The sequence below is a fragment of the Protomyctophum parallelum genome (genome assembly GCF_964188405.1).
Source record: "Protomyctophum parallelum genome assembly, chromosome: 5".
NCBI lineage: Eukaryota > Metazoa > Chordata > Actinopteri > Myctophiformes > Myctophidae > Protomyctophum > Protomyctophum parallelum.
The window spans coordinates 32,184,657-32,211,999 of record NC_139702.1 but is presented as its reverse complement, the minus strand read 5'-3'; the positions used below and the strand labels follow the sequence as shown (position 1 = coordinate 32,211,999).

Genomic DNA, 27,343 nt, shown 5'->3' with positions numbered 1-27,343 from the left:
TATGCCAGTGAATACAAATGCACACACATGGGTGTGTGACTGACTGAGTGAGCTGAGGCATGACTAATAAAGCACCAAGCCACTCCACAGTATTTCACTCAACTATCGCCACTGACTCAGACTCACCGTACCTATAGCTGATTCCGTTCTGGCATTTGGACAAATCTAGACATGTATTTGTACGTGTACATATGTGCGTGCGCGCGCGCGCGTGTGTGTGTGTGTGTGGGGGGCACTATAGGTGGTGTAGGTGAAGGGTAAAGAGACAGTGATGTCAGAGGATATACATCACAAATGGCTCTCTCTCTCTCTGTGTGTGTGTGTGTGTGTGTGTGTGTGTGTGTGTGTGTGTGTGTGTGTGTGTGTGTGTGTGTGTGTGTGTGTGTGTGTGTGTGTGTGTGTGACGTGTGTGTGTGTGTGTGTGTGTGTGTGTGTGTGTGTGTGTGTGTGTGTGTGTGTGTGTGTGTGTGTGTGTGTGTGTGTGTGCGTGCATGTACAGGTAAGTGTGTGTATGGAACATATGAAAAACAACTGATATGAGAATAGCTATAATAAGGGGTAGCCCGGATCAGGGCTAAAAGGCACATCTCATGAGAAATTGTGAAAATAGGCGGAAATTAGTAAAGAAAAGGAAGATAAAAAACAGTCTCAGGTTGTGAATATGATCTCTAGTCTAGGCTATAGAGCAGCATTGTTAACGGAAAACCAGTCGATCTCATCATCAATTCACTTCGTTTCACCATCATCATCATCACCCAATTATCTCGTAATTTGCGTACCCTCTGAGCATTGGCGATGCTCTTGCGGACCACCTCCTTTATGTGCGTTTGGGCCCCCTCGGTCGGGGGTTGCGTGTGCACGGCCACGCGCGTCACCCCTCGGTACGAGTTGGCCTCCGGCCAGCCCAGGTCCAGCTCGGCCACCGAGGCCTCGGACCGGTCCGGCCAGTACTGCAGGGACACCGGTCCGTCCCCGTCGTCTGCTGCGTTTCCCCCCGGGCTCGTGGGGGTCCCCGGGGTCGTGGGTGCTCCTCCCCCCGCCGTCTCTGTCTTCTGCTGCGGCTGGTGATCGCAGCCGGGCCGGTAGGCCTCGGCCGTGCGCGCCAGACGCTCCAGCTCCGGTTCCGAGAGGAAGTCACGGACGTCGCGTTGGCGGAGGTGGTCCGCGAAGGCGTCGCGGCCCCTGGAGATGAGCGCCTCCAGAGCCAGCCGCTGATCCTCGCTGTAGAAGAACTCTGGCTTGCTCTCGCTCACGCGCAAGTTGACGTTGTGTTCGTCCAGACACTGGATCTGTGACAGCGCCATGATGGATAACCGTTACCCCAAAAAACTCCACCGGGCAATGAGTAGTTAACAGTGGGGTGGGCCACGCTGACCCAGTTTCCACTAGTAGTTCAAACGTGTCGAACCCTGGAAAAAGAAGGTCCTTGTTCTTATAAGGCCCATGTTGTTGTCCAGGAGATTCCCAGTGCGATCCGGTTCAGCTGAAAGTGGATCCCGCGGGGAGAAGAACTTTTGTTCCTATAGCCTCGCTAGAATAGTTCCTCTCACAGATCCTGTCTTGGTTAGCTCAGCCCAGATCTCAGATTACACACAGTCACATACACAACACATAAACACACGCACGCATTCTCTCTCGCGCGCGCACGCCCGCACCGAACACAACAGGCGCACAGGTGAGGGCGGCTCCGGCGGAACAAAGCTGTCCCACCCGCGTCCCACCCGGTGCCACGCCTGTCACGTGAAGCGGCAGCTGAATGGAACCCGGTTCAACTCCTCAAGAGCAAGAAAATAATGATCTCAGTGTCTCTGTCTGTCAAGTCTGACGTCTGCCCGTTTAATAGTCAAACAAAAGAGGAACTTCAGACAGGATACGCGTCCTTAATCCACCAGCATTTTGTGTAATATGATTCAGTAGAAGACGTGTACTTTTCCTGCCGTTTTAAATCCACTGACAACAACGCAGATCGCTATTCCAAAGTCCACATGATAGACAGCCCAACGAGAAACTTTCCCTTTTTTCCCCCAAAGTCTCGCCGCTTAAGTTTACTTTGGCTCTGGCTGCCTGTTCCACAAGTTGAGTGGCGTGGCGTTGTGTTGTGTCTGTGTGTGTGCCTGGTGAGCTGCGCTGGTGTCTCCGTGTCTGGTAGACAGACAGACAGACGTGTGACCCAGCGAGAGAGAAAGGCTCGTTAACGGAAGCTCGTTCACCGGGGGTTGGAAGGAGGAGTGTCCGGTTGCTGGTCAACACACTCCGCCCTCTTGGCGAGAGAGAGAATTAGAGCAACTTGCTTCAGAGTCAGATTAGTTGGGTAAATACCAGGTAGCCTACGAATTTCACACAAAAATAAAATTAATTAATTAATTAACTAGCCTAAAACATTTTTCCACTTAATTTTTATTGATAAAAAGACAATAACAAATACAAAAAAACAAAAACAAAGCGAGGGACAACAAAAGGAAATGAAGGCACTGAGTGACTATGTGACAGCAGTCATACTAGTAATATACACTTTTTGTATAGCAAAACAGAAAAATAAAACCACCAATAAAACAATTTTAGTCCTAATATTATTTATATTTTACCCCTCCCCCTTTCCCCTATTCTGTAGGCCAACATAATACAGTGTGTTTTTTTTGGGATGACATTGTATTTTGGTGTTATTGTTTATGAATTGAATACATAGATAGGACCTCAATGTAAACAATTCCACTGTACATTTTTGTGTTATCCTTTTACACAAGAATCAGAATCACTTTATTTGTCACTTCCCCCATGTACGTAGTCGACATACGTAAAGAATATTAAATACCGTTCCCCCTATAGTCACTAGCAGTGCAACATGTATGACACGCAATTCATCTAAAAAGATTAATTGCCAAACAGGACATAGGCTATAAAGTGCCATAGTGAAATTCTATATGCAAACTGAAACTGGTAACAACATTTACCAGTTGAGACAGCGTCGTCTGTATGCAAACTGTAGTGGATCCACTTTTGCAGGGAAGCTGCCCATAATATGCTGCAAGACAAGCCACTCAAACATTTCATCACAACAGGACAGGTGTAATTAAGGGCCACAAGCCGGAAGTCATTTAGACCACAACAGGACAGGTGTAAGGGCCACAGTCATTTAGACCGGCAGTGGCAGGGCTTGACTTTTTGGGCACTGGAACGATGGTGGTGCTCTTGACCAAGTTTATGATAATGACTGTACTCGTGCTGTTTGCATTATCTTATGCAAACAGCATCTACTAATAAAGTATTCAATCAATCAAATAGACTATTGGGAACATAACGGTATAGCCGTAGACCTACTGTATACTTTTTGATCAATGTTCCACATAAATCAGCTTGTCAATATGGAATGTACATACAGTATAATGTCACACTGTGGGGCTATATTTCACATACATGTGTTTATAGCATATCTACCGTGTGTGTGTGTGTGTGTGTGTGTGTGTGTGTGTGTGTGTGTGTGTGTGTGTGTGTGTGCGCATGCGTGCTTGCGTGCTTGCGTGCGTGCGTACCCGTGTGTGCAGGCAGTGCGTTTGTGTCCATGCATGTGTGTTTGTGTAACAAATGTAAGTGTATCAGAGAGTGATGACTGCTCACTTTATGTTCCAGACACTGTAGGTTGCGTAGACCCAGAGGAGTGCGTGCGTGTGTGTGGCGCTGAAGTGGGATGCTCCAACATTGCCTTTCCCAAATTGGTCATTGAACTCATGCCAAGTGGTGAGTATTCAGCTACTTTATAGTATTGTCTACCTCCTCAAATGGGTGTGTCCAGCACCCTATAGGACAGTTCAGAAACCTGCCTGTGTGCCGATGACATCAAAGGGCATTCCAAGCTAATAGAAATGTACAGCCTTTCTCTTTCTAGAAAAGTTAACATGCTGAAATATAAGCTGTCGTTCTAAGTGCCTCCTGATGTCACTGGTATACATGGTGTCTAAACCGTCCTTTCAGAGTAGACATAAATGGTGCCATCCTGTAATGAGTATAGGCCCTATTATATGTGAACATAGGGTGAAAATGGCGACGTGTTCCTTTTAAAATGTTTAAGCTTTATATAGTAATCATAGTAATAGTAATCATTGATATCCAATTTCAACTTTAGAACTGTAACCCTATAAAAAATAAATCATGTTTGTGGAGTTCTCTCTCTTGATGGGATAAAAGCTACAACATGCACCATGAGCTAAAAAGCATTATTTTTGTTTTATATATATGTTATACACTTACACATACTTTGTCTATTCAAAAATAGCACTTCCTGCCATTGCCACACTACGAGCTTGTAGATCTGCTATTTTAGAAAAATCGTGACAATGTGTTCAAATCTTTGAATATGCAACAGTATATATATTATTTTAAAGCAAACATTTTTAACTAAAATCTTTGCTTCTGGGGGTCCCTGGATTTCCACATTTGTGGAATTGGCCTCTGGCCTTAATGGGTTAAATAGCAGAGGGAACTGATTAACGGCAAAATGTCTTGGGGAGTGGAGACGGTGAAAGAATGACTTTCACTGTGATTGATTGACGCTTCATTGCGTCATTTGAGCGCTGAAGAAATTTGAAGAATGCTCAACTTTTTTTGTATGCTCCAATGACGCAGCATCAATCAATCATGTGTTCTTCTGTAGCGTAGTGTCCGGGCTTCCATTGAAAATTACCCTGAAGGCTGTTGCTTTGTTGCTGTGTGTGTGTGTGTGTGTGTGTGTGTGTGTGTGTGTGTGTGTGTGTGTGTGTGTGTGTGTGTGTGTGTGTGTGTGCGTGCGTGTGCGTGCGCGTGGAAGGCCTGCGAGGTTTGATGATCGCAGTGATGATGGCGGCTCTGATGTCATCGCTTACGTCCATTTTCAACAGCAGCTCCACACTCTTCACCATGGACATCTGGAAGAAGCACCGCCCCCGGGCCTCCGAGAAAGAGCTGCTATTGGTCGGCCGGTAGGGAGGCCACATAATGAAGAGCATGTTGATTGGTTGATTTAAAGTCGGATTGGTTCTTCACTCTGCAGAATTAGTGTACCAAATTGTGTGTGTGTGTGTGCGTGCGTACGCCTGTGTGTGTGCGTGCGCCTGCGTGTGTGCGTATGTATGTGTGTGTTCCAGTATTGTAACAGTGATCTTGATCGCGGTCAGTGTGGTGTGGATCCCCATCCTGCAGTCAGCCAGCAGTGGTCAGCTATATGTTTACATCCAGTCTGTGACCAGTTACCTTGCTCCCCCTGTCACTGCCGTCTTCACACTGGCTATCTTCTGGCAGAGAACCAATGAGCAGGTTCTAATCTACACACAAACACACACGCACGCACGCACGCACGCACGCACGCACGCACGCACGCACGCACGCACGCACGCACACACACACACACACACACACACACACACACACACACACACACACACACACACACACACACACACACACACACACACACACACACACACACACAGATCAAATGATGTATGAGTATACAATAATAGCCATGCAGAATGCTTTGCAGAGATCTCTTAATTCACAGCATATCCCATTATTGTGAATGATAACCTACAGAACAGCAGTACATACGTTTTTCCACACTGTTCTGTGTGTCCTTTCTCTCGCGCTGTAGTTCTGTTCGGTTTTATTATCCTCAGGTGGGGGCTGGGCGGGTCCAAACATAACATTTCTGTTTGGCTTGGAGGCTGCTGGCATGTGTGATTGTGTGTGTGTGTGTGTGTGTGTGTGTGTGTGTGTGCGCGCGCGTGCGTGCGTGTGTGTGTGTGTGTGTGTGTGTGTGTGTGTGTGTGTGTGTGTGTGTGTGTGTGTGTGTGTGTGTGTGTGTGTGTGTGTGTGTGTGTGTGTGTGCGCGTGCGTGCGTGCGTGCGTGCGTGCGTGCGTGCGTGCGTGTGTGTGTGTGTGTGTGTGTGTGTGTGTGTGTGTGTAGGCCTATGAAGTATGAATGTGTGTCTGTGTTGCTCACTAACTATAGAAATGTGCATCATCATCTCCGTCATGGAAAAGTTTTTAGAGAAACAGCAGAGTTCATGTGTAACAGCAGCTCCCGTTAGGTCAAAGTTCAGAAAGTGAAAGGGGTTATTTTTTCCAGTCTGATAAGAGAGTGAATACATTGTGAGTCAGTAAAAGTTGTAGACAGATAAAAAAAAGTAGATTAGACAGTAATTAATGTGTTATGTTTAACTCGGAAAGGACCCGTAATGTTTGTTTCTTTTTTGATTGATTGAATACTTTATCAGTCGGAAATGTAAACAAATTTAACTCTATTACATGTCATCAACAAATACAAAACAATATAAATCACAAGATATGTACAAGGAGATAAAGAGAAAACGGCTGCAGTGAATGACATGATTTACATTTACCTCCCCTTTACTTGGCTTGTGGTCTCCTGAGTCCTGATAGATGTTTCTTTCTTTTCTTTTCTTTTTTCCATTTTATGTCCCTCATGGGCATTCCACATTTTGTTGGCAGAATGGTAGAATGAGAATTGCCCCATGTTTATTCTGAAATTGGGTGGTACCAGATCATGGTCGCTCCCTCTAGTGTTGTGGCTGTGGGTGTCACTCACTTTGGAGAAGAGTAGTTAGACAGGTATGAAGGTATTGAGGGTTTATGATTGACTATCATAAATACCAATTCCATTGTATTCTTTTGGTGTTTCGGTTCCATTTGGTACTATTTGTACACTTTGAAGTCACATTGCAGTGCGTGTGAGTGAGTGTGTGTGTGTGTGTGTGTGTGTGTGTGTGTGTGTGTGTGTGTGTGTGTGTGTGTGTGTGTGTGTGTGTGTGTGTGTGTGGGATATGCATCAGCACAAGTGTTGAAAGACAGGTTACATGTACCAACCAGCCTCCTACGTAACCAGTCTGAAATGGCTTAATGCCCATCCCTGATGTGTCTGCTCTCTGTGCTGACATCCTGACTGCTAAAACTGTTAGAACGGTATTTTCTCAGGTTTCAGAAGTATAAAATCGTTCAGAGTATAAAATCACTGGGTTGTTCCTCTTCCTCTTATTAACACAACAACGCACGCAGCTGAATACACGTGCTGTTTCTTTGCTATCAGAATACCTGCTTTGAAACAGTTTTAAAATTGTTGCTAACATGTGAAGATAAGAGACTGTTAAACACAAGCTGGGTGCATTATGTTTGTTAAGGTTTATATAGCGGACGTATCACTTTAAGAATCTTAATAGTGTTGACTCAGGGGTCAAAGGGCATGCAACGTCAGACAGGATGTGAGTGACACACAGACAGTCACTCACTGTAGCGGTTTAACTGGAATTAACTAGGCTTAAGACTTCATCTTTTTGCTTACTTAAAACAATGAAACATGTGTACCAATTATAGGTCCATTAAATAGGATATAATGTTTATTTTTTTTTATTTTTTTTAAACTGCTAATAAAGTATTTCATACTACAGTTGTGAATAATAATGCATCGTGCCTAAAGGTTTATATCATATGAACATCTCTTCTACAATCCTCAATGGATTGATTTGATTTGGATTGAGTCGACTATACAGTATTTAGGGGGGCAAAAATGAAAAATGAAACTGGAAAGAATGTGTTGATGGAAAGAAAGAAAGAAAGAAAGACCGACAATTCAGTCAGAAAGAAAATAAGTGAGATGTTTGAACGAGATAGCGGTGAAGAGTAACTGATGACAGAACGTGTACTATGGTGTGACAGCGACACAATAAGATTAAGAGAGAGAGAGAACAGAGAAGTATGAGCGTCTTGTCGATGTGGCTGACATTGAAGAGCTGATTGTTATACTGTGGTCGAGTCAAACTGCACTGATTACATTCTTTGACAGCAGGCGTGTGCGTTTACAAGTGACAACAATTATCAACTTTCCAAAAATAAATATTAATAAAAGTGAGAGTGCTAACAGTCTGGTACACATGTGTGACACACCCAGAGTGTCTCCAAGAATAGGAATGTTCAAAAGAGTTCAGCATGATGTATTGTTAACCTCTCTCTCTCTCTCTCTCTCTCTCTTTCTCTCTCTCTCTCTGTGTGTCTCAGGGTGCATTCTGGGGCCTGATGGTAGGGCTGGTGGTGGGCGTGTGTAGGATGGTACTGGAGTTTGCGTTCCCCCCTCCCAGATGTGGCGTGGTGGATTCGGCCCCCGCTGTGCTGAGGGACATCCACTACCTTCATTTTGCCATTCTGCTCTGTGGGCTCACCACCATCGTGGTCACCACGGTAACGCTGCTCACCCCTCCACCCACCCATGAACAGGTGAGCACCCATGTTCCCCAGACATATAGATGATCATGTGTTTGACTCATGTGTTCATCATCATCATCATCATCACCACCAATGTGTTGATCATGTGTTTGAATCCAAGACCAAACCCATCCAAGTGATGAATGTTTGAAAATATGTGGTTGGTTTAGCGTGAGAAGATGAATACATATTTTCTGCTTTAATATGATTTACTCTGTGAACTAAAATCCATAAAAAGACCAACGTCAACTTACTGTTTCAATATCTACATGTACACCATTAACTGGACCAGACATATGTAGGCCTACTGTATACTCCATATTGATTCCAGCTGGACTCTTATGCTATTCCAGTCAGTTTCCTGTCTCTCCAGAGGGATTTTATGGTGTGCACAAGAAAAAACTAACAAACGAACAAGCACAAATACTACCAGAAAGACGCCCTGAGGGCGAGAAGTGGTCGCGCTGAAACAACAGAGCTTCTTAATACGGCACAGTTAAGAAGCAGGAGTTAAACTATTAATCTGGTGTTGCTGGCCGGCTCCATATATGCAGATAGGTGATGATCCAGTCTTCTCCATCATGTATGGCTATCCAGGGTTTGATGACGTCAGAGTCGTGATCTTCATATATGGAGTTCCAGGTGATGATAGTCAGCTCCACATATGGAGATCCATGTGTTGAACTTGCTTCATTTGCAAGAGTAACACGCATCACGGCAACCACACTGGTCATCATGGCGCATGGATCAACTTTGACCAAAAAAATCACACCCGTGTGAAGTGAGGGGCGCTCTTATCATCTTACAACATCAATTACAACATAAGCAACGGGTGCTAATGTTTGTTTAAGTCCTCAAAACTAAATTATCTTTATTGTCTATGGCGTTCTTAAACCTTCCCTTTCTTCTCTGATTGACCAGATCACTTAATTTTTTTGTATTATCTCTTCTCTAATCATGTTGTAGTTTTTTATTTTTGTTTATACTCCACATATTTTTATACTACAATCATGTGACATGTCTCTTGTAACTTTTGCATGTTTTACAAATTATTGTATTGTTTTTATACTGTGCTAAATAAAAATAAATAAAAACCAGTACATTTCCAAGTTCAGTAGTACAGTACTACTGTACTACTGCAGTGTCAAACCCAAGCTGTACAGAATGTCTGTGTATGGTCATGCAAATTACAGGAATGGAAGAAGAAAAATGGTTACACAATGGGACATTTGTTTATGTCACAAAGGAGAAGATCCCCCGCACTATTTTGGGCTTACAAGTTACAACTGGGACTAATAACATAAAATCCTAGTAAGCACAATAATACAGTGTGCAGGATCTGTGTCTCCTTTCACAGACAGTGATGCTGTGTACGTTGTTTTGATAGATGTATGCTATCCGCTTGTCCACAGATGTGTCAAGTACAGTATGTTATTCAGTTCATACCCGTGTATGCACGATCCCATATACGTGTCAGTCCCTGCTGCATATGCCAGTGGTCAAGGTCCAATGCGCAATTACAGGCAGCTCAATTTTTTAACTCACTGAGAGAAATTGAATGAGGACAGAGTTTTGAGTGACAGATTTCACACACAAAAAAAGTATTCTTTCTTTTAGCATAATGTTTATGTCAATGTGACTGATGTTTGAGGCACTTTCCCCCCCTCTTCTCTCACCAGATATGTAACCTCACCTGGTGGACTTTGACTGAAGAGGTAGAGAGAGAAATTCCTTTGCAGAAAGTGTCCTCTGTCAGCCACCGTAACTCCCAGGGTAAGAAGAGTGCATGCATATTCACAGTACTTGATGTGAATACACACTGACTCAAAATGGCACACAATCACTTACATTTAAACCTTTCTCTTACACACACAGTCTTCTGTCTTACCATTCTCTCTCTCTTGGTTGCACGCACGGACACACACGCGCACGCACGCACTTACATTACATTAGGACCAGGACACCATCATAGGATTGAATGATTGATTGATTGAATACTTTATTAGTCAGTAAAGAGTAGAATGACAACTACACCATGTTTGTTTCAAAATATGCGTGGTACCAACTACCAGATCATGATCGCTCCCTCTAGTGTTGTGGCTGTGGGTGTCACTCACTTCTTTGGATAAGTAATTTTGTTTGATGGGTATGAGCCTATGAGGCCATTGAGGGCACTGTCTGTCTCTTGAGTGGAGTGGAGCATCGAGTGGCAAATCAAGTGACAAAGGGAGTTTAACGTCGTTTAACACAATCATATAGGACTTTTCTGTTTGGATGTATGGGCTGTCAAGACCAGAAAGTAGTTTTTTGACACTCAGTAGGCGTTCCCGCATAACCTCCGGGTATGATGATGATATCATGTGCATGCCGCATTACCCTCTATAGTAGTATTTGAGCCACGGACCACCTTTTGATGACATTTAGCCTCTCAGACCAAAGACTAAAGAATATTTTGTTGTTGTTGGATAAGATTTTGTCCAATTCCATGTTGTATTGTGATCAAAATAACAATTCTTCTACATTCTCTAATTGTGCAGACTTCTTGTAAATTAGGTAATGCAGATGTTTAACAATCACTTAACTCTTGAGAGCGTAAAAATGATCTATAAAGGGTCCTTTTGGTTACCAACTCTCCATCACTTAGCTGGGGACCTCCTGGAACCCCCCTCAAGGACCACTGGTTGAAAACCATGCACTGACTGCTCTATACCAATCCCAGTTCCCCTGCTTGACTGCATCTTGTGTGTGTGTGTGTGTGTGTGTGTGTGTGTGTGTGTGTGTGTGTGTGTGTGTGTGTGTGTGTGTCAGGATCTCCACATGTACGGAGGGTGACATGTGGTCAGGGGGCTGGCCTGTGTGTCGCCACAACACGGCGGTCGGAAGCGGCTACACCTCCCAGGGTTCCCACTGTCAGGGAGAGTCTGTTCTGGTCTCGGTTCTGCTGCGTCAATGCCATCATGCTGGTCAGCATCAACATCTTCCTGTACGCCTACTTTGCCTGAGTGACACAGCTATAGACATCACAGCTGGCCCTGCCTTAACTCTGTTGTCATTCATGTCTGTCAACTAGACATGCTGCCTATACCTAACATACAGCAGAATATTTGTATGCATACTACAAACTCTTTACCATTCAAAATGTAATTTATTTTATAACCATTTTGTATTTTAATATGGGATCATTTCAAATGGTGTCTAAAAGAGAGAAAGACTGTAAATGTCAGTGTTGCGTCCTTTCACAGTTTGAACACTAGAATATTCATGTTAAATGATTTAGCAACTGCATGGCTGGAAGCAAATCAGCTACTCGACTACAATAGCCTTTAAATCCATTAAACTGAAGGCTTTAATTTGTGTTAAAAGGCTCCTTCACTCCACTTGTCATCACTGAGTCCTTAGGGTTTCCTTCTGTAACTTGCATTCTTGAGGTGTGGCACATTTTAAAAGCTACAGCGTTGACTTGAGGCTGACAGGAATGTCTAATATACCATGCCTGTAGCTGAAGGAGATGTTAGCTAATAGGTGCTAAATCCACCTCCTTCTAGGATACGTACGTCTAAATTACGGTAATGTTTAATTAATGTCACGTCATTGTATGTATTGTTTGTGTCCTATACTGTAGGTGTTAATAATTTACATAGCAGTATTGTAGAAGTGCAGGATAATTGAAATAAAAAAAGATTCACCTTCAACAAAAGCTTCAGTTGATATGTGTTTTTCATTTTATTTTTTGTATTCTTATGTTCCATCAATAAAGTGCATCCAAGCTACAGTGAGTGTGCACTGCTGCAGTCACAATTGAGTGAATGCAGGCCAGCATTTCAAACCATGTTATAGTAAGACTCACTGAAGAAGGCAGTTTGTCTGTCCGAAACGTTGGTCTCGTCTCTGTGTCCACAATAAAACTTTTGCTATGAGTGTGCAGCTATAAATCTTTTCATTAATGCTAAGACTGACTGTCTTAATTTCTGTACAATTTACAGGCTACTGTTCAGGACAGTAGGGAGGACAGACAAGATGAGACAGATGGCAGGAGGTGAGATTTAAACTTCTATCAGGTGCTCCACTTGCTTAGTCCCGGGTTAACGTGAGACCCCTGGTTTAGGATTTCCTGGGGGTCTAAATGTTAACCTGTGGCTAAACTAAGCACACAAAGCTGGCTTAGGCCAGCTGTTCACATCTGTGCTGGTCCACAGGTGCAAGCCACGGGCTAGATTGGTCAATGACAATTCCACACCATTTACAGTTGGTCCCCTTTCATACTAGCCATTTAGGCACCATGTCTTCAGCCATTTCCAGGGCTAAACCTGAAAAGTTGGTCTTGAAAAGTTGCCCTGTTCCAGAGCAGGGCCGCAGCAAACAAAATGCTAGTTCACTTCAAAGAAAATAGTGTAGTATGAACATTCTCTTTGGCAATGTGTAAAATCTCAATTAACTTGAAAAAGAGAGGCAAAATAGTATCTTCTAAAAGATTACCAGCACTCATGTTATCCTTTGAGGAAGGCCAAAACGTCTGTTGTGTATCATTTGCTGCTAGGCCTTATGACTGAAATAAACAAGAAATTCTAAAAGGATCAAAGTGAGTGCTGCATGGTGATCTTTTCTAAAATACTAAAATCTAAATTAGCCCGGGGCTAAGTACAGTCTGAAAGCACCTATTGAGGAAACTAGAGTGTGAGCACTATTTAGACTTTGAATACTTATACGTTATTATACCTTTCAAGCCAGGAACACCTCTTGTGTGTAGTTGTTATAGTATATAGCAACATTATTATATATACTTTTTATATTTTTACATACAAATTAAGAAAATCTATGTTGGGATTTAGAAGGCATTAGACTCACCTCAAATCTAAATGGGTTAATAAGCACCAAATGACACTTTGAAAGTTCACAATCATTCACTCTCTCAATACAGGCTATAATTGCTCAAAGGGGAACCAGGGTTTGTTAGGCTGATGTAAGACTATAGCAGTCAAAACATCAGTAATTGCTAGGCAAAATTAGGATTGCATCGGAACCAATAATCTGGCATCGTTAGGCTCTAGGGGCTCTATTTCCGTCCATGCTAAACCCCTCATCCATAAACTACTTTTTTTCTTTTCTTTGTTTTTTATTACTATTTCTAAAAACAGTGAATAGTTAAAATGGCCTACAAGCTCACAACATCTCGATGTAGATTTGCTATTTTAACTATTCAAAAATGTTTTTTAAAATAGTAAAAACAAAAAGTAGTTTAGGGATAAGGGGTTTAGCATGGACGAAAATAGAGCCATAGTTCTTTTCTTGCCATGTTTCATTGCAATTTGAGCAACCCTCCAGAATCGACCTCAACACATAAGGAAATGCATAGAATATACAGAAGCAAAATATCGCTATCGGCCTATACAGCCGCGGGACGGGAGTGATACAGGATCAGAGGAGAGACGGTTGGTGTGACAGGCTGGGTTTCAGTCAGTGGTACACCGGCTGTACAAACTCTGGCGGGAAGATTCCCACTCTGCCGCGGCAACGGCCCCTCCAGCTCAGAGAACCGGAGCTGCAGTCCAGCAGGTTGATGATGTCACCGCGGAGGAAGTGGAGGTGAGCCGTGTGAGGGGGGGTGTAGTCAACCAGGGCCTGAGCCACACGTGGTTTCTGCACGCACGCACGCGCACACACACACACACACACACACACACACACACACACACACACACACACACACACACACACACACACACACACACACACACACACACACACACACACACACACACACACACACACACACACACACACGCATAGGATAATAAAGCAGACAGCATGTCCAGTGACAAACTGTGCATCGTTTCTGAGCAGAAGAGTAACAATTCTTAAAGGACCACTTCACCACTTTTCAACCTATACTTCATAATACTAGGTCCTCACTAATAATCATGAAAAAATGGCACAATGTTTTTCTACTTGGTCTGTGTATACATAATATTAATATTAATATTTAATATCACTCATACCCCCAAAGCGGTTTCAAGCAGACCGGGCGAGGAGTCTCTCTGAGGGGCAGGGCAGCCCTGCCGACGGCTGCTGCTGCTGGTGGTGTAAGGGTTGGGGGGGTAGGGGTTGTTTGGGCCGGAGTCGGACGGACACGGGGACAAGGTGGTGTCAGAGGAGGACATGAGGGGGACGGTGTCCCTCATGCACACCGTCCTGTCCACGGAAGACAGGAGGACGGTGTCCCTCACGCACACCGTCCTGTCCATGGCGATGCTGTGCGTTCGGTAGAAGTCCACCAGGCGGTTGAGGGAGAGGAACGATTCGTCCCACACGCAGTACTGACCCGCACCTTCCAGAACCCGGAAGTGTTCCACCATGTCGCCGTAGCTGCAAGGCACACGCACACATGCGCACGCGCACACACACACACACACACACACACACACACACACACACACACACACACACACACACACACACACACACACACATTTGAATTATTTCATTTGGATCTGCACAAGAGGCGTAATACAATAGACCCAAACACTGATCAGAATTAGGTTACATTATATGGTCCAACCAGATATAACTGCTGCACATGCTTAACACACAGAGGGAAAAGAAAAACATATATATAGCACATTGATGACATACTATTACTTGACACTACACAGGATGTTTGTTTTGGGTTTTTAAGCCACCTAGGGATAAATGAAACAACGCCTTCTCCACACACACACACACACACACACACACACACACACACACACACACACACACACACACACACACACACACAATCATGTCATAAACCTTAAGATGCAAGTGTGCCAGACTTCATTCCTCAACCTGTTTCTTTGTTTAGATTTCCACACTGATGAAAGCATATCGGCACCAGCGTGGGAAAAGCCTCATAAAATGTGTGTGTACGCATTTAGCTCAAGTCAATAAGGTATGGGCCCCCTCTCATTAAACAAACAAAACCTGCAAGTGTAACTTAAGGACACCTGACATTACATGTGTACATATTTCTTGTAACAGTAATTTATTGAAAACGTTACATTTCAAGGCATTTCATGCATGCATGTGCTCATGTGTCCAATTGTAAAAGTAAGTAGCAATGCATAGAACTGCATGGTAAAACAGTGTAGTTTGCTCATGTAATACAGGTTCAGAGTTAGCAGCACTGCTGCTATTTACAAATTATATAATGTATAAATGTAACACCCTCTTCTGGTCGAATATGGGTATAGCATTGCGTGTGTGTCGTATGTGTGTGTGTGTGTGTGTGTGTGTGTGTGTGTGTGTGTGTGTGTGTGTGTGTGTGTGTGTGTGTGTGTGTGTGTGTGTGTGTGTGTGTGTGTGTGTGTGTGTACATGCAGTCTGTGTGTGCGTGTACTGTTCATCTATATGTACGTGTTTGTGTTAATGCCTCCGTTTGTATTGTGTGTTGGCAATTATGTACTGTAATCATGAGTGTCCACTTAACTCGCTAAGCCTTCCAGACAGACAGATGTTCAGAATGCGAGAATCTTCTTTGTACCTTGCCGTAACAAAACGTGTGTGTGCGGTGGTGTGTGTGTTTGGGCCGGGGGAAGGGGCTGTGAATGCCACAGTGCTCCTACAGTACTGTATACAGTACTGTACAGCTTTTTCAAACATCATATGTCTTTGTGTTATATAATGTCCTGATTATTATTCAACACATTTAATCTATCCTCAATGATTAAAAGTGTCCCACTTCACATTCATGACCCAAATTAACCCCAATGCGTCATGCGTGCACAACCCGCACGCACATGCACACACACACTTCTACGTAAAGAACTGTCTTTGTGTGTCACTGGTATTTTTAGTCCGGGCTTGAATTGTCATAGAACAAATTACAATAATGTTCCTCTACCCTTCTCTGTCCCTGACCCACACTGAGAGTAACACGGCTACTGGAACTGTATAATGTGTTCACGCGGTGCAAAAACTAAACTATAACGAGCAGAAAATTGCCCATTCATGCACCATCACAGCTGCTTGTATTATTCATGCCAGTCGACAAATCCACTGAACCCTGTTGTCCCCTTTACTGAACCCTGTGTCAACGCTGACTCCTTCACTGACTGCTGTGTTACACAAACACAGCATCCGCAGGAGAAGGAATGGCAGGACAGATTGGTTATGACATTATATTAACATAATGTAACAGTGCCATTTGTTCCTCACAGGGTTTGCATGAACTAAAGATATATAAGCTCTAAGCTGTTCTATGACTATGACCGCACAGTTTCAGGAGAATATCGTGAAAATACAGAGCAACAACTCACATACTAGTAAGATTATGTTTTGCGAGTTGTTACACTGATTAAAAGCATTACAAAATAAAAAGGACATTGCTGAACCTAAATGGTCAGATGTGTGTGTGTGTGTGTGTGTGTGTGCGTGCGTGCGTGTGCGGTGAACTACAGTAGGGGATTTCACTGACCTGACGGAGACAGAGAACTCTCCTGGAGCGCTCTCACTCTCCCTGACCAGGAAGGCTCCACAGACCTGCCAACGAAGTCGCTGCTCAGCCTCATGTCTGGACACACGGCCTGCAAACCACCTACACACAGTTGCGCGCACACACACACACACACACACACACACACACACACACACACACACACACACACACACACACACACACACACACACTTCAGACATGCTCCCTGTAAGCCACCTACACACAGGTGTAGCCTGACAGCTTACAAACATTGTATTCCTGAGGTACGATATAAAGAGACAGATCCTGGACGAATATTTTGACAGAACTTCTTCTCCCCAATTATGTTATGTCACAATCACCCCACGTGTATAAGTAGCCTTGCCGAGCCATGAGGCCCATAGGGCAGGAGCCTATCTCCTGTTTCTGTAGCGTGAGGCAGCTTGATGTACAAGTACACCCCCTGGACATGACGCTAGTATGTCGCAGGGACTTACCTCCCAATCCAGCCCTTGATGCTGAGTGTCAAGCAGGGAGGCACTGGGTCCCATTTTTAGAGTCTTTGGTATGACCCGGCCGGGGATCGAACCCCGACCTCCCAGTGTCAGGGCGGACATTCTAATCACAAGGCCACTGAGCTGGTCCCTGTTAATGCTGACCCCTACAGTTGGTCTGGGGAGGATGTACTGTAGATAACCACGTCTCCTTCTTTACACATGAAGTCGGCAGCCGTTTCTTTTCAGCTGACAGTGGAGAATTGCACTGGGAGGGAGCAACACGTGTGGAAGAACACGCTATCCTTCCCAGTTCTGCTCCTTGCTGAACAGGCATCCCTACCAACCTGTTATAGGCTATAGGTGCTACTAATGGAGTGAAAGAAATCACCCTCCCGGGCCCTAACAGCTTCCCAACCGAGCATACGGCCATTTTGGGTTGGCTGGAACGCCCGGCTCAGAGCCATAGAGTAATAGTATAGACAGAGTTGCGACATTGAGGGGGCAGAAAACAGCCCCGGACACGTGGTTCATGTATTTCTGCAAGCCTGTGTCCCTATTCGCCAATAGAAGTCTATGTAGAAGAGCCGTCATTGGACTGGCCCCATGAAAGGCTCCCGCCCCTCTATACCAAAAATCACGGTGGCTGGGCCAGGCTATTTCATCGCTTTCTGACCTATACCAGTATAGAGCGTCGCAGTCCCTCCCGTTTTCAGAACGACGAGTGGCCCGGGAAATGAATCCCAATGCATTTTTCCCATAGGCATTTCAAAACGTATTTATTTAAAGACCTTTTAAGCGTCGTACGAAGCAACTCTTGTCGTGACAAATCATGACAACACACACAATTTTTCGGGCCAAACAAAGAATTTGAAAGTAGAAAAGAACGACGGGTTACAACACTTTTTTGTTGTTGTTTTTCTTCTTTGTAATTATTTGTTTGGTCCAAAATATTGTGTGTGTTGTCATGATTTGTCACGACAAGAGTTGGCTTCATACGACGCTTAAAAGGTCTTTAAATAAATACGTTTTGAAATGCCTATGGGGAAAATGCATTGGGATTCATTTCTTGCGACGCTCTATATATTATGGTGATTTAGTATTCACCATATTAGGGCAGCCCCCAGGCGTGGCTGCATCATACATCCTTCATATCCTCTTAACTATGCCCAAATAAGGGGGATTCTCCGTTTTTCTTACGGGTGAGGCAGGAGGATGATGTAGTTTTCTGGGACGTAGCCACGCCTTCCCTGGATCTCCGCTGTGAACCAGTTAGGATCATCCTCAATTTCTAGCACCTATACAACACACAGTTACACATTGATTGAATACTTTAAATAACAGTTAGCAAAAAGGTACAGTGGTACGATTGTACAAATGGTGCTAAAAAGGATGACACAAAAAGCCCCAAGTAAGGGCTTGTTTCCGTTGTGGACTGTGGTCCTTGTATTCAATTCATCGAGAGATTTAAAGACATAAAATAATATATAATAATATATATCTATACTAATTTCTGGTACACGTAGACTTTACAGGGACCAATTTCAAATAGCAGATTACTGCTCTTTTATGGCGGGTTTTTTTGGAGGATAAAAAGAATCATCTGTTGGTAGGGCATTCCACATTTTGGTGGATAAAAATAATCATCTGTTGGTAGGGCATTCCACATTTTGGTGGATAAAAAGAATCATCTGTTGGTAGGGCATTCCACATTTTGGTGGATAAAAAGAATCATCTGTTGGTAGGGCATTCCACATTTTGGTGGCATAGTAGAACATACAGCAAAGGTTTGCAATGCATTTAACATCTAAGCAGCATCGCTTTCCACTGACTTCATTCTTTCCACACCCCACTGCTGACCGACACTCAACCCCCCACCCCGAGGACCGAGGTACAACACACACACACACACACACACCCCCTACCTTGATTATATCCCCTTTTTGAAAACTAAGCTCCTCTGCCTCTGAAGCTGCGTAGGAGAAATGTGCCACAGCCTCCATGACGTGCAGGAGTCCACTGTCTGAGACACTGCTGGCTGAAGATGGAGAACTGCCAACAGAGTGAGGAGAGGACAGAACCCTTTGAGTCTCTAGGATGGATGAGTGTGATGGATAGAAGCGGGCTCGTGCCCGACGTGTGTGTGCATGTGTGTGTGCTACAGCAGCCCCTCACGTTGTGCTCATTAGTTAATGAGAAAAGCTTGTGTGCGCAGACGTGTCCTTCTGCTCTTCCATGTGACTGAGTTGAACCAAGGTGTGAATGAACACGTGGAGGTCGCAGCTCCATCTCACACTCATAGACGCACGCGCGCGCACACACACACACACGTAAAGTAAGTGCATTTACTCAAATACTTTACTTAAGTAGAATTTTGAGGATTTTCTTGTTACTTTGTAGTTGATTATTATTACAAAACATACATTAACAGCCCCATATAGGCTAGTTTTTTGAAAATAGCTAATAATTCTGCATAATGAGTACTTTCTACTTTTGGTACTTCAATACTTCAATAGTACCAATACTTTTTTTCTACAGTATTTCTTCATTGCAGTATTGATTCTTTTACAAGTAATGTGAGTACTTTTTCCACCATTGCACACCGGAGCCCTACCTACCACTAGAGAATAAAACAACATGCAGTTGGAGAACATTACATTAACCCTGAACAGATGAGCTGAAGCATGAATGTTCTCTAGACAAAGCCTTTGAAGGAGTTAAGATCTATTCCAGGCTGTTGGTTCCAGGCTGCTTCTTATACAGCACTTTTCCATGTGTTCGCACATAGCGGGGCATCTCTAAATTAGCCTCCGATATGATGGTAAAAATAGAAGACTCAGTAAAGATTTCAAGTAACCGATACATTAAATCAATGTTACTTTATCAGCAGTCTGTATCAAGATAGAACTTCTGCTCTCTTCCAGATGTGATCTGACGATTTTACTGCTTTCAAACTGCATTCTGAGGAAACCGCGTTCACACGCACACACGCACACATACACACACACACACACACACACACACACACACTTTGTCAAAACAATGGCAGTATTATTATCACATTAGTGACGGAACAGGATGGCGATTTCAGACTCAAACTATACTGGCTGCATTTGTAACCAAATCGCAATATTTCTGAAACTACATCTTATAAAAGCTTAAGCATAGAAATCACAATTTGAATGGCTCACATTGGTGTGCACATTCTTAGCCCCCCAGACTATTAACCACTATTAGTTTGGGGGATCCTATGGCTTTTCTTCTAGAGGCATTGTTACTTATTTTAAGTAAATAAATGACTGATCAAGTCAACAATCTAATGTCAATACTACAATACACACAGAGGGTAAAAGAGAGATCACCGGATGTTCCCTGTTGCCATTATTTTTTAACAGATAAGCAAAGTCTTTGAATACAGTTGAGAAATATGAATGCATCATACTTTTATTTTAGAAAAAATATCATTACACTTGTGTAGATGGCTTTACAACACTCTGTGATCAATCAACACAAAGAAAAATAATATCCAGTAGGAAAGGAGTGTGTGTGTGTGTCTGTGTCAGTAACAGTCCACTATGACCTCCAGTGTATCAGAGTGAGACCTTTTCTCTGTGGCGGTCAGTATATCTTGCAGCAGAGAGAGAGGAGAGTTCTGGACGTGGTCACTACTCTGAGTCAGAACTGCCATCCTCCCTTCTAAACCCAGACACCTCAACACCTCGCACACGCCAACACACGCCACACCCTCCATCACCCCGTCCATGGAATCATCAACCTCGGTTGCGACGGCCGGATCGCGTCCCCTCTTCCCCAGGCACGTCCTGATCTCCTGCCCCCAGCCCCACCCTTGCAGTTCGCAGGTCACAGTGGCGACTGCTGCCGCGGCGGCGGTCCTGTCCGCCGGCGGGGGACAAACCGTCTCTCTGAGTGTTATCAGCAGCTGGCAGGCTTTCAGGGCCACGGGTCTATCACAGTCAAACAGGCCGCTTAACAGCGATGTCACCAAGCCCTCTTCGACCAGCCGCTGCAAAACGCCCGCTGAGGATGACGAACCGCTGCCTGCGTCCTCAGACGCTCCGTTCTCCTGCTCTGTGTGCATCTCTCCCTGGCCATCCGGAAGCGCCGCTTCCAGCAGCAGCCGAGCCAGCTCCAGGGTGTGACCCTTGACCTCCCAGTCCAGGTCGGCGCTGCCCTGTGCTAGGATGGTACGCACGGACGACGTGAGGAGGGACGAAGGGGCAAGGTTTAGCGGTGGAAGAGGTGCGTCGGAGTGCCGCGCAGAGAACCAGGAAATGAAGTACTGTACGACTGCTCTTCTGGGAAAGCCCTCTGTGTCCTCGGAGAGAATATCCAAGAGTTTGCTCACAATGTCAGTCTGGAGAGAAGAACACAGGGTTACATTAGCCATGTATTTTCATAATACTGCTGCTTGTCAAGTTAAAACTATTATCTTGTGGCCTGCTCAAAACCCTACAAACCTGTTCGTGTGTCACTTCTGCCCCCTGCTGCCAGCTACGTGCCAGTGTCTGTGCCAGTGCTGAGATGGCACTTGCTCTCACATAGCTCTCTTGATCACACAGTGCCTCCACGAGGAGAGGCGTGGTACTGCGGCCTAACAGAACTTCAGGAGTAATAGACTCTGCAGCCAGTTGTCCCAAAAACTCCACTGTGGAGTCTCGAACCTCCCACCGGATGTCACACACACGCTTCCACACCGCCGTCTGCAGATCTGATGGACGGACAGACGGACGGACGGACACACACACACACACACACACACAAAAAAGATAGAGCAGCTGGTGAAGCATTATCTGATTTAATTTGTTTCGTTTTTCTACCTTTACCGTGTTTTTATAGTTTTACAGTAATTTATTTGGTATTATTATTATTAATCTACCTTGTCTGAGCTGGTCTGACATGGAGGAGATATCTGTACAGACATTCAACCACTTCACTAAGGTCTGGTAACACTTCTGCAACACCTGGAACACACATAAACACACATGCCTTTCACTAACATACTGTATGACACAATAGAAATCATACTAAAAAGTACTGAAATGTCTCATTATAATGTGTAATATTATGTGGAGCTTGCAGTTTGCACGCACACGCACGCGCACGCACACACACACACACACACACACACACACACACGCACACACACACACACACACACACACACACACACACACACTCTTCAGGATTCAAATTCTTGAAAAGTAGCAGATCTAGAAGCTCAAAGCGCATCGATTTGCGCCGTGTTTCGAGCTTGTGGATCTGCTACTTTTGATGGTTTTGTGTGATAGGTTTTTCTGAGAACCGATAGGATTTAGAAGAAATTTGTAGAATCGGCCTCAGGTCTTAATGGGTTAACTTACAGTAGCGTCAGAGTCAGGGTTCTGCAGATACTGCATCAGAACTGTTAACACTTCCCACATCTTCTCCTTGGCTCCTAAAACACACACACACACACACACACACACACACACACACACACGCACACGTTGCAAAACATGCTTCATCAAATGTATGTCTTCCATTCACACACACGCACACACTGCACGCACAGACACTTACCTGGACTGGAGCTGAGAGCTGTCAGAGCCTCTAAACCACACTTTTGTATCTTGCCAGATCCAATCACGTTCCTGTGTGCTTTACTAGTGCCGATGGAGGAGGAGGGGGCGTGGCCACCACTGATTCTTAGCAACGACAGGATCGCCATGATTACAGAGACTGGAGGAGATGGGAGGTCAGCAGGCTGCGAGAGAGAGCGATAGACTATGTTTTATATACTGTACAGACAAGTTACATTACCATAGGTACATGCACAGCACTGCACACACAGGTTGCAACTAGGGATGTCATTAGTAACAAAAATAACAATTATCTGTACTTTTTTTTGGATCAATTGAATAATATTATGCATAGTGCCGCTTTAACTGTTGCACCCCTAGTGCCAACTGATACCCAAACATCTGCCCTCTGCCTTCATAGGAGAAAGTGGTGTGTGTGTGTGTGTGTGTGTCTCACCCTGAGCGTGATGTGTGCCGTATGTGCCAGACACACACACAGGATGGAGATACACACACTCTTGCTGATCAGCAGTTCCGCCATTGAAGACCGTTGATCCTCTGGAAAACACATTCCATCACAGAAGATGAAACGCGCAAACAATAAATAAAAACAACTTTCCCCAGGACATGTTCACCTGAATCCTCCAACTGTTTGCCAGGAAATACAGGCTTATATTGACCCATACAATTATTGTTTTGGTAAATTTCTAAGCTCTTTAATTATCCCTTAAAGTGTATTATTCACTCCCTATAGTGTAGCTAGAGGGAGGGGGGGCTCTTCATACCTGTATGTTATTAAGCCATTAAAACTGGGAAAGCATCTTTGTTATTTTAGATCACAGCGCGTCACTTTATGCCGCGATGCGAGCTTGTATATCTGATACTTTTGAAAGTTTGAGAACTACTGATTTAGAAGGCATTTGGGTGTTACCTGGAGCTTGTGGGTCCAGTAGAGACAGGCCAGTGAGAACATCAAGCGGTAGCAGTAATATTCTTACAGCCTTAATTGTGTGGACTGAGTCACTAGAACAAAACCAAACAACACCTATTAAGAGCTGAAGTCTTTTAACAGCAATTAGAGCAGTTTGTGTGGATGATTTTACATGTTCAATAACCTTATTACTCAGTGGATGCATTGCTTCCTGTGTACATGCCGGGTGACCCTGGAAGAATTGTGTTTAATGTAAATCTTTACTTTGCATCCTTACATCCACATACATGAATGTGGTCTGCAATTGTGTTTGTGCTGAGAAAATACATATTCGCTCGAACAGAGGACACAATTTCTGTCCGGAAAAAGACAGTTGTGAGTGATTCCACCCTGCCATCTGGTCCAGCTGATCAAACTGTTCACCAGGACTGATGCAGAACTGTGAGTTGGTCTATGTTTTTCTCTAGTGAGGATAAATAGAGGATTTGGTCGATTATGTTTGTGTGCAACTGTGCAAGTCACTGAGTGTGTACGGTACTGTACATTTGTATTTCTAAAGTTGCTAAGCCTAAATGTAAATGTCAATCTTACTGGTGGTCTCTAAGGAGGACGGCTGCAGCAGCATGAATTAGGTCACGGGGGTTGTGGGTATCCAACATGGCCGACAGAAGACGGCTGACCTCCTGGTCATTGGGGTCAGGACAACTGGGGAAAGACAAGGACATACTTTTATTACCCTGATTAAGGCCACAGGTCGTGGCGGTTTATAAGTAAAGTTGTTGTTCTACTCAAGTACTTCAAACAGGTTCTCAAAAAGGACAAGGCCATTAGATGAAAGGAAACCCCATTTACTTGGGTATTGGTCCTCCTACCTAACTGGTTATACCATACCATATGTGTTTGTATGTCTATTATGAGACCACACAGACCTACCTGTATGCAGTGAGAAGGACATCCATTAGAGGCAGCGTGAGCTGGCTGTTTCCCGCTGTGACCAGGGCCTCCAGAGAGCCTGGAACCATCCTGAGCAGTGTGCCCCGGAGAGGTGGCCTGGCCTGGGCAAAAACCAGAGCCAGCAGCTTGAGGTTCTGCAGAGTATGCCGGTGTCCGTTCTCCTTAGGAACCAGCGACGTCCTAAGGTGCTCCAAGACTGCTGTGGTGACAGCGGTGTACTCAGGGCTGGTTTCCATGGCGAGGACCAGACGTTCTATTTCCGTGTCTGTTGTGAGCCCATCTTTTTGTTTCCTCTCCACATCAGCATGTACCTCAGAGGAGACTGGCTGAAAGAAGACCAGGACATGGGCTAGGAGCTGATTGGCAGCCGAGGCAACAAATAGACTTGTGTCCGTCTGGAGTTGGAGGAGGGTCTTGGTGAGCTCTGAGGAGTCCGAAAAGACAAGAATGATGCATGGTGTTATGGTAGACAGTAGTAGACAGATTAGCAGCACAATATACCCAGCCAGCATGCATTGTGTGAGTGTGATGCATTCTGAGTTACTAACCCCATCTCAGTGAACCCCCCTCCTTGGAAACAATTTAAATTATTCAAGTAATGAATCCTCTGGGCTTTATCGTTTAATCTAGTAATTCCAAGAGTGAATGTTTTAATGTCATCTCTGCGGGACATTGTGTCTTCATGTTTCAAGCACCGGCTCCCTCTCATCCCTCATCCGACCTGCTGTATGCTGATAAAGCTGCTTCTCATTTATGAGGAGAGCAGACAGCAGAGTGTCTCCCACTTTTCTAATTGTCCTAATTAAAAACACAGCTAACAACAGCTTGCAAAGCTGCTATTTTTTGCAGAATGTTCACCTTCCCTGTGGTTAATCATTGCTAGGAGAAATGTCACTTTCAATCCCACCTGTCTCCACCAGAAAGCGGAGAGCCATTGGGTGCTGCAGCATGCTCCTTAACCCCTGAATCCAGCCAATGCGCACGCAAGGATCCTCCCAGAGTCCAGATTCCTGCCAGTGCTGCCTGTTGTACCCCAGGCTCAAGATGGACTGCTCCTATTGCAGGACAAAACCAAGACACAAAACACATTCAGTCGTAGCCAGTGGTACCCCAAAACACGGTTAGGAATAAGTTTAGGGTTATTCATAGTTTTACTGATGTTAAGTTTAGGAATAAGGTTAGGTTTAGGCATAGTTTTACTGACGTTAGGTTTAGGGATAAGGTTTAGGCATAGTTTTATTGATGTTAGGTGGGGAGACCATTCCAAGGTCGCCGGATTTGACCTGGAACAAGCATTCTTGTATTCCATTCAGTGCACAACAAGCTACTGTGTGTTATTATACGACTCGTTGGTGGGTCTGTGTTGTAAATACTGTATGACTGTACCTACCCGCAGCAGTTTAAAGCTGACCTCGCTGGCAGCCAACAATCCAGTTAGTTTGAGAGTGAAGGAGATGACGCTGGGGTCTGCTGTGGTGTTGTGGATCACAGAGTCTATGAAGACAGGCAGACAGGGGCAGACCTCCAGCAGCGACCCTAATACACCAAGAGAACAGACTATTGTACTGTACTGTAGGACACTACACTGACTACAATAGACCTTCTCGTTCAGCAAATAGCTGTTCATATCTATATTACTGTCTTCACCTCTTCCCATCTCCCAGATTTGCCATGCCATACCACCAAAATGTGAAATGTCCTACCAACAGACATCCAGTGACCTTACCCTCCTTCAAAACTGCACATAATATGTGCAATTTGTATAAAGTCTAATCTTGACACCAGCAATGATCACCCCAACTGTTTACTGCACACATTTATTGCTACTAATGTTGGTGTCAAAGTCTTCCGTATTTTTGTATGTCAAATGTCTCTATGAATTGAATACACAGGACCCAATGGAAATAGCAGGCCATTTGAGGGCTTTTTGTCATCCTTTTTAGCACCAATGTATAATCGCACCAGCACCACTGTACTTTTTGCAAACTGTTAATACAGTATTAAAACAAACACACACACACACACACACACACACACACACACACACACACACACACACACACACACACACGGAGGGACAGAGGTATATAAAGTATAATACCATGGTGGCCATTGGTCAAGCAGCAGCACTAACCATCTCTAGTCAGCACAGTGAACCAGTCCAGCAGTTTCTCCAGGCTGGTGTCGTCATGTAGAGGCTTCTCCAGGGCCGCCAGCACCTCACAGACCCGGGGCATCAGCACCACACACTCCTCGTCCATGGTGCTGATGATCATGTTATAATGCAAGTAACAAAACAACACAAGTTACGGTCATTAGTGCATAAATGTCAACTTTACGGTTGTGTATGCTTAAGACAGCTGAGTGACCACGGACTCACATAAACGTCGATGCTGTCCAACATCAAATTATGTAATATAATATATATAACTATAAAAGAGCATGTACGGTTTTTTGTTTGCTTTATTGTTGCTAGCCGCTCCTCACTAGTCTCGCGGGAAATTGTTTCGCATAATAACGCCGGTAGGTACGTACGTGGCTTGGTGGCTTTCCTTCTTGCTACGCAAAACGAGAGCAACTGCGTTTTCCGTCGATCTACATACCAAAAAAGACCCGACCGAAGCCGATCCCCATCATTTGCAGATCGGACGGTCTTTGCGGCGCAGCCCAGAATGTCGCGCACGACTTC

The 27,343-nt window shown here is 44.5% G+C and overlaps 4 protein-coding genes across 8 annotated transcripts in view; 1 reads left to right on the top strand and 3 right to left on the bottom strand.

Annotated features, from left to right (window-relative positions):
- fam83gb (family with sequence similarity 83 member Gb) overlaps nucleotides 1-1,861 on the bottom strand; it is a 106,703-nt gene extending 104,842 nt beyond the window's left edge. For all 4 annotated transcript variants that reach the window (XR_014569290.1, XM_083765792.1, XM_083765793.1 and 1 more), the window contains exon 1: nucleotides 780-1,861. Coding sequence is in view for 3 of the 4 variants with exons in the window: in XM_083765792.1 (XP_083621918.1) it covers nucleotides 780-1,304 (525 nt within the window). In the remaining variant the exon portion in view is untranslated. The remainder of the gene's footprint in view (nucleotides 1-779) is intronic.
- The window catches only part of slc5a10 (solute carrier family 5 member 10), a 29,720-nt gene extending 18,391 nt beyond the window's left edge, over nucleotides 1-11,329 (top strand). Inside the window, exons 8-13 of the mRNA XM_083765806.1 lie at nucleotides 3,628-3,735; nucleotides 4,802-4,952; nucleotides 5,118-5,286; nucleotides 8,041-8,256; nucleotides 9,924-10,017; nucleotides 11,053-11,329. Of these exons, the coding sequence (XP_083621932.1) occupies nucleotides 3,628-3,735; nucleotides 4,802-4,952; nucleotides 5,118-5,286; nucleotides 8,041-8,256; nucleotides 9,924-10,017; nucleotides 11,053-11,246 (932 nt within the window). The 3' untranslated portion in view covers nucleotides 11,247-11,329. The remainder of the gene's footprint in view (nucleotides 1-3,627; nucleotides 3,736-4,801; nucleotides 4,953-5,117; nucleotides 5,287-8,040; nucleotides 8,257-9,923; nucleotides 10,018-11,052) is intronic.
- Nucleotides 11,330-13,545: 2,216 nt separating this feature from the next.
- On the bottom strand, nucleotides 13,546-19,193 carry LOC310858329 (GRB2-related adapter protein-like; the record flags this gene model as incomplete). The annotated part of the gene is made up of 5 exons (XM_083764436.1): nucleotides 13,546-13,881; nucleotides 14,241-14,607; nucleotides 16,697-16,816; nucleotides 18,391-18,488; nucleotides 19,116-19,193. 5 exons carry the CDS (start codon nucleotides 19,191-19,193, stop codon nucleotides 13,699-13,701), a joined length of 846 nt encoding a protein of 281 aa, XP_083620562.1. The 3' UTR covers nucleotides 13,546-13,698.
- Nucleotides 19,194-20,603: 1,410 nt separating this feature from the next.
- On the bottom strand, nucleotides 20,604-27,256 carry brat1 (BRCA1-associated ATM activator 1). 2 transcript variants are annotated; one of them, XM_083765885.1, is made up of 13 exons: nucleotides 27,035-27,256; nucleotides 26,789-26,919; nucleotides 26,045-26,190; nucleotides 25,562-25,709; nucleotides 24,634-25,078; nucleotides 24,292-24,405; nucleotides 23,701-23,792; nucleotides 23,227-23,327; nucleotides 22,771-22,954; nucleotides 22,572-22,645; nucleotides 22,088-22,172; nucleotides 21,669-21,919; nucleotides 20,604-21,565 (listed from the first exon to the last, which is right to left on the bottom strand). In XM_083765885.1, exons 2-13 carry the CDS (start codon nucleotides 26,913-26,915, stop codon nucleotides 20,750-20,752), a joined length of 2,583 nt encoding a protein of 860 aa, XP_083622011.1. In that variant the 5' UTR covers nucleotides 26,916-26,919; nucleotides 27,035-27,256; the 3' UTR covers nucleotides 20,604-20,749. The 2 variants fall into 2 exon arrangements, with proteins under 2 accessions (XP_083622011.1, XP_083622010.1); XM_083765884.1 differs by lacking the exon at nucleotides 27,035-27,256 and having other exon boundaries at nucleotides 26,789-26,993.
- Between the last annotated feature and the right edge of the window lie 87 nt (nucleotides 27,257-27,343).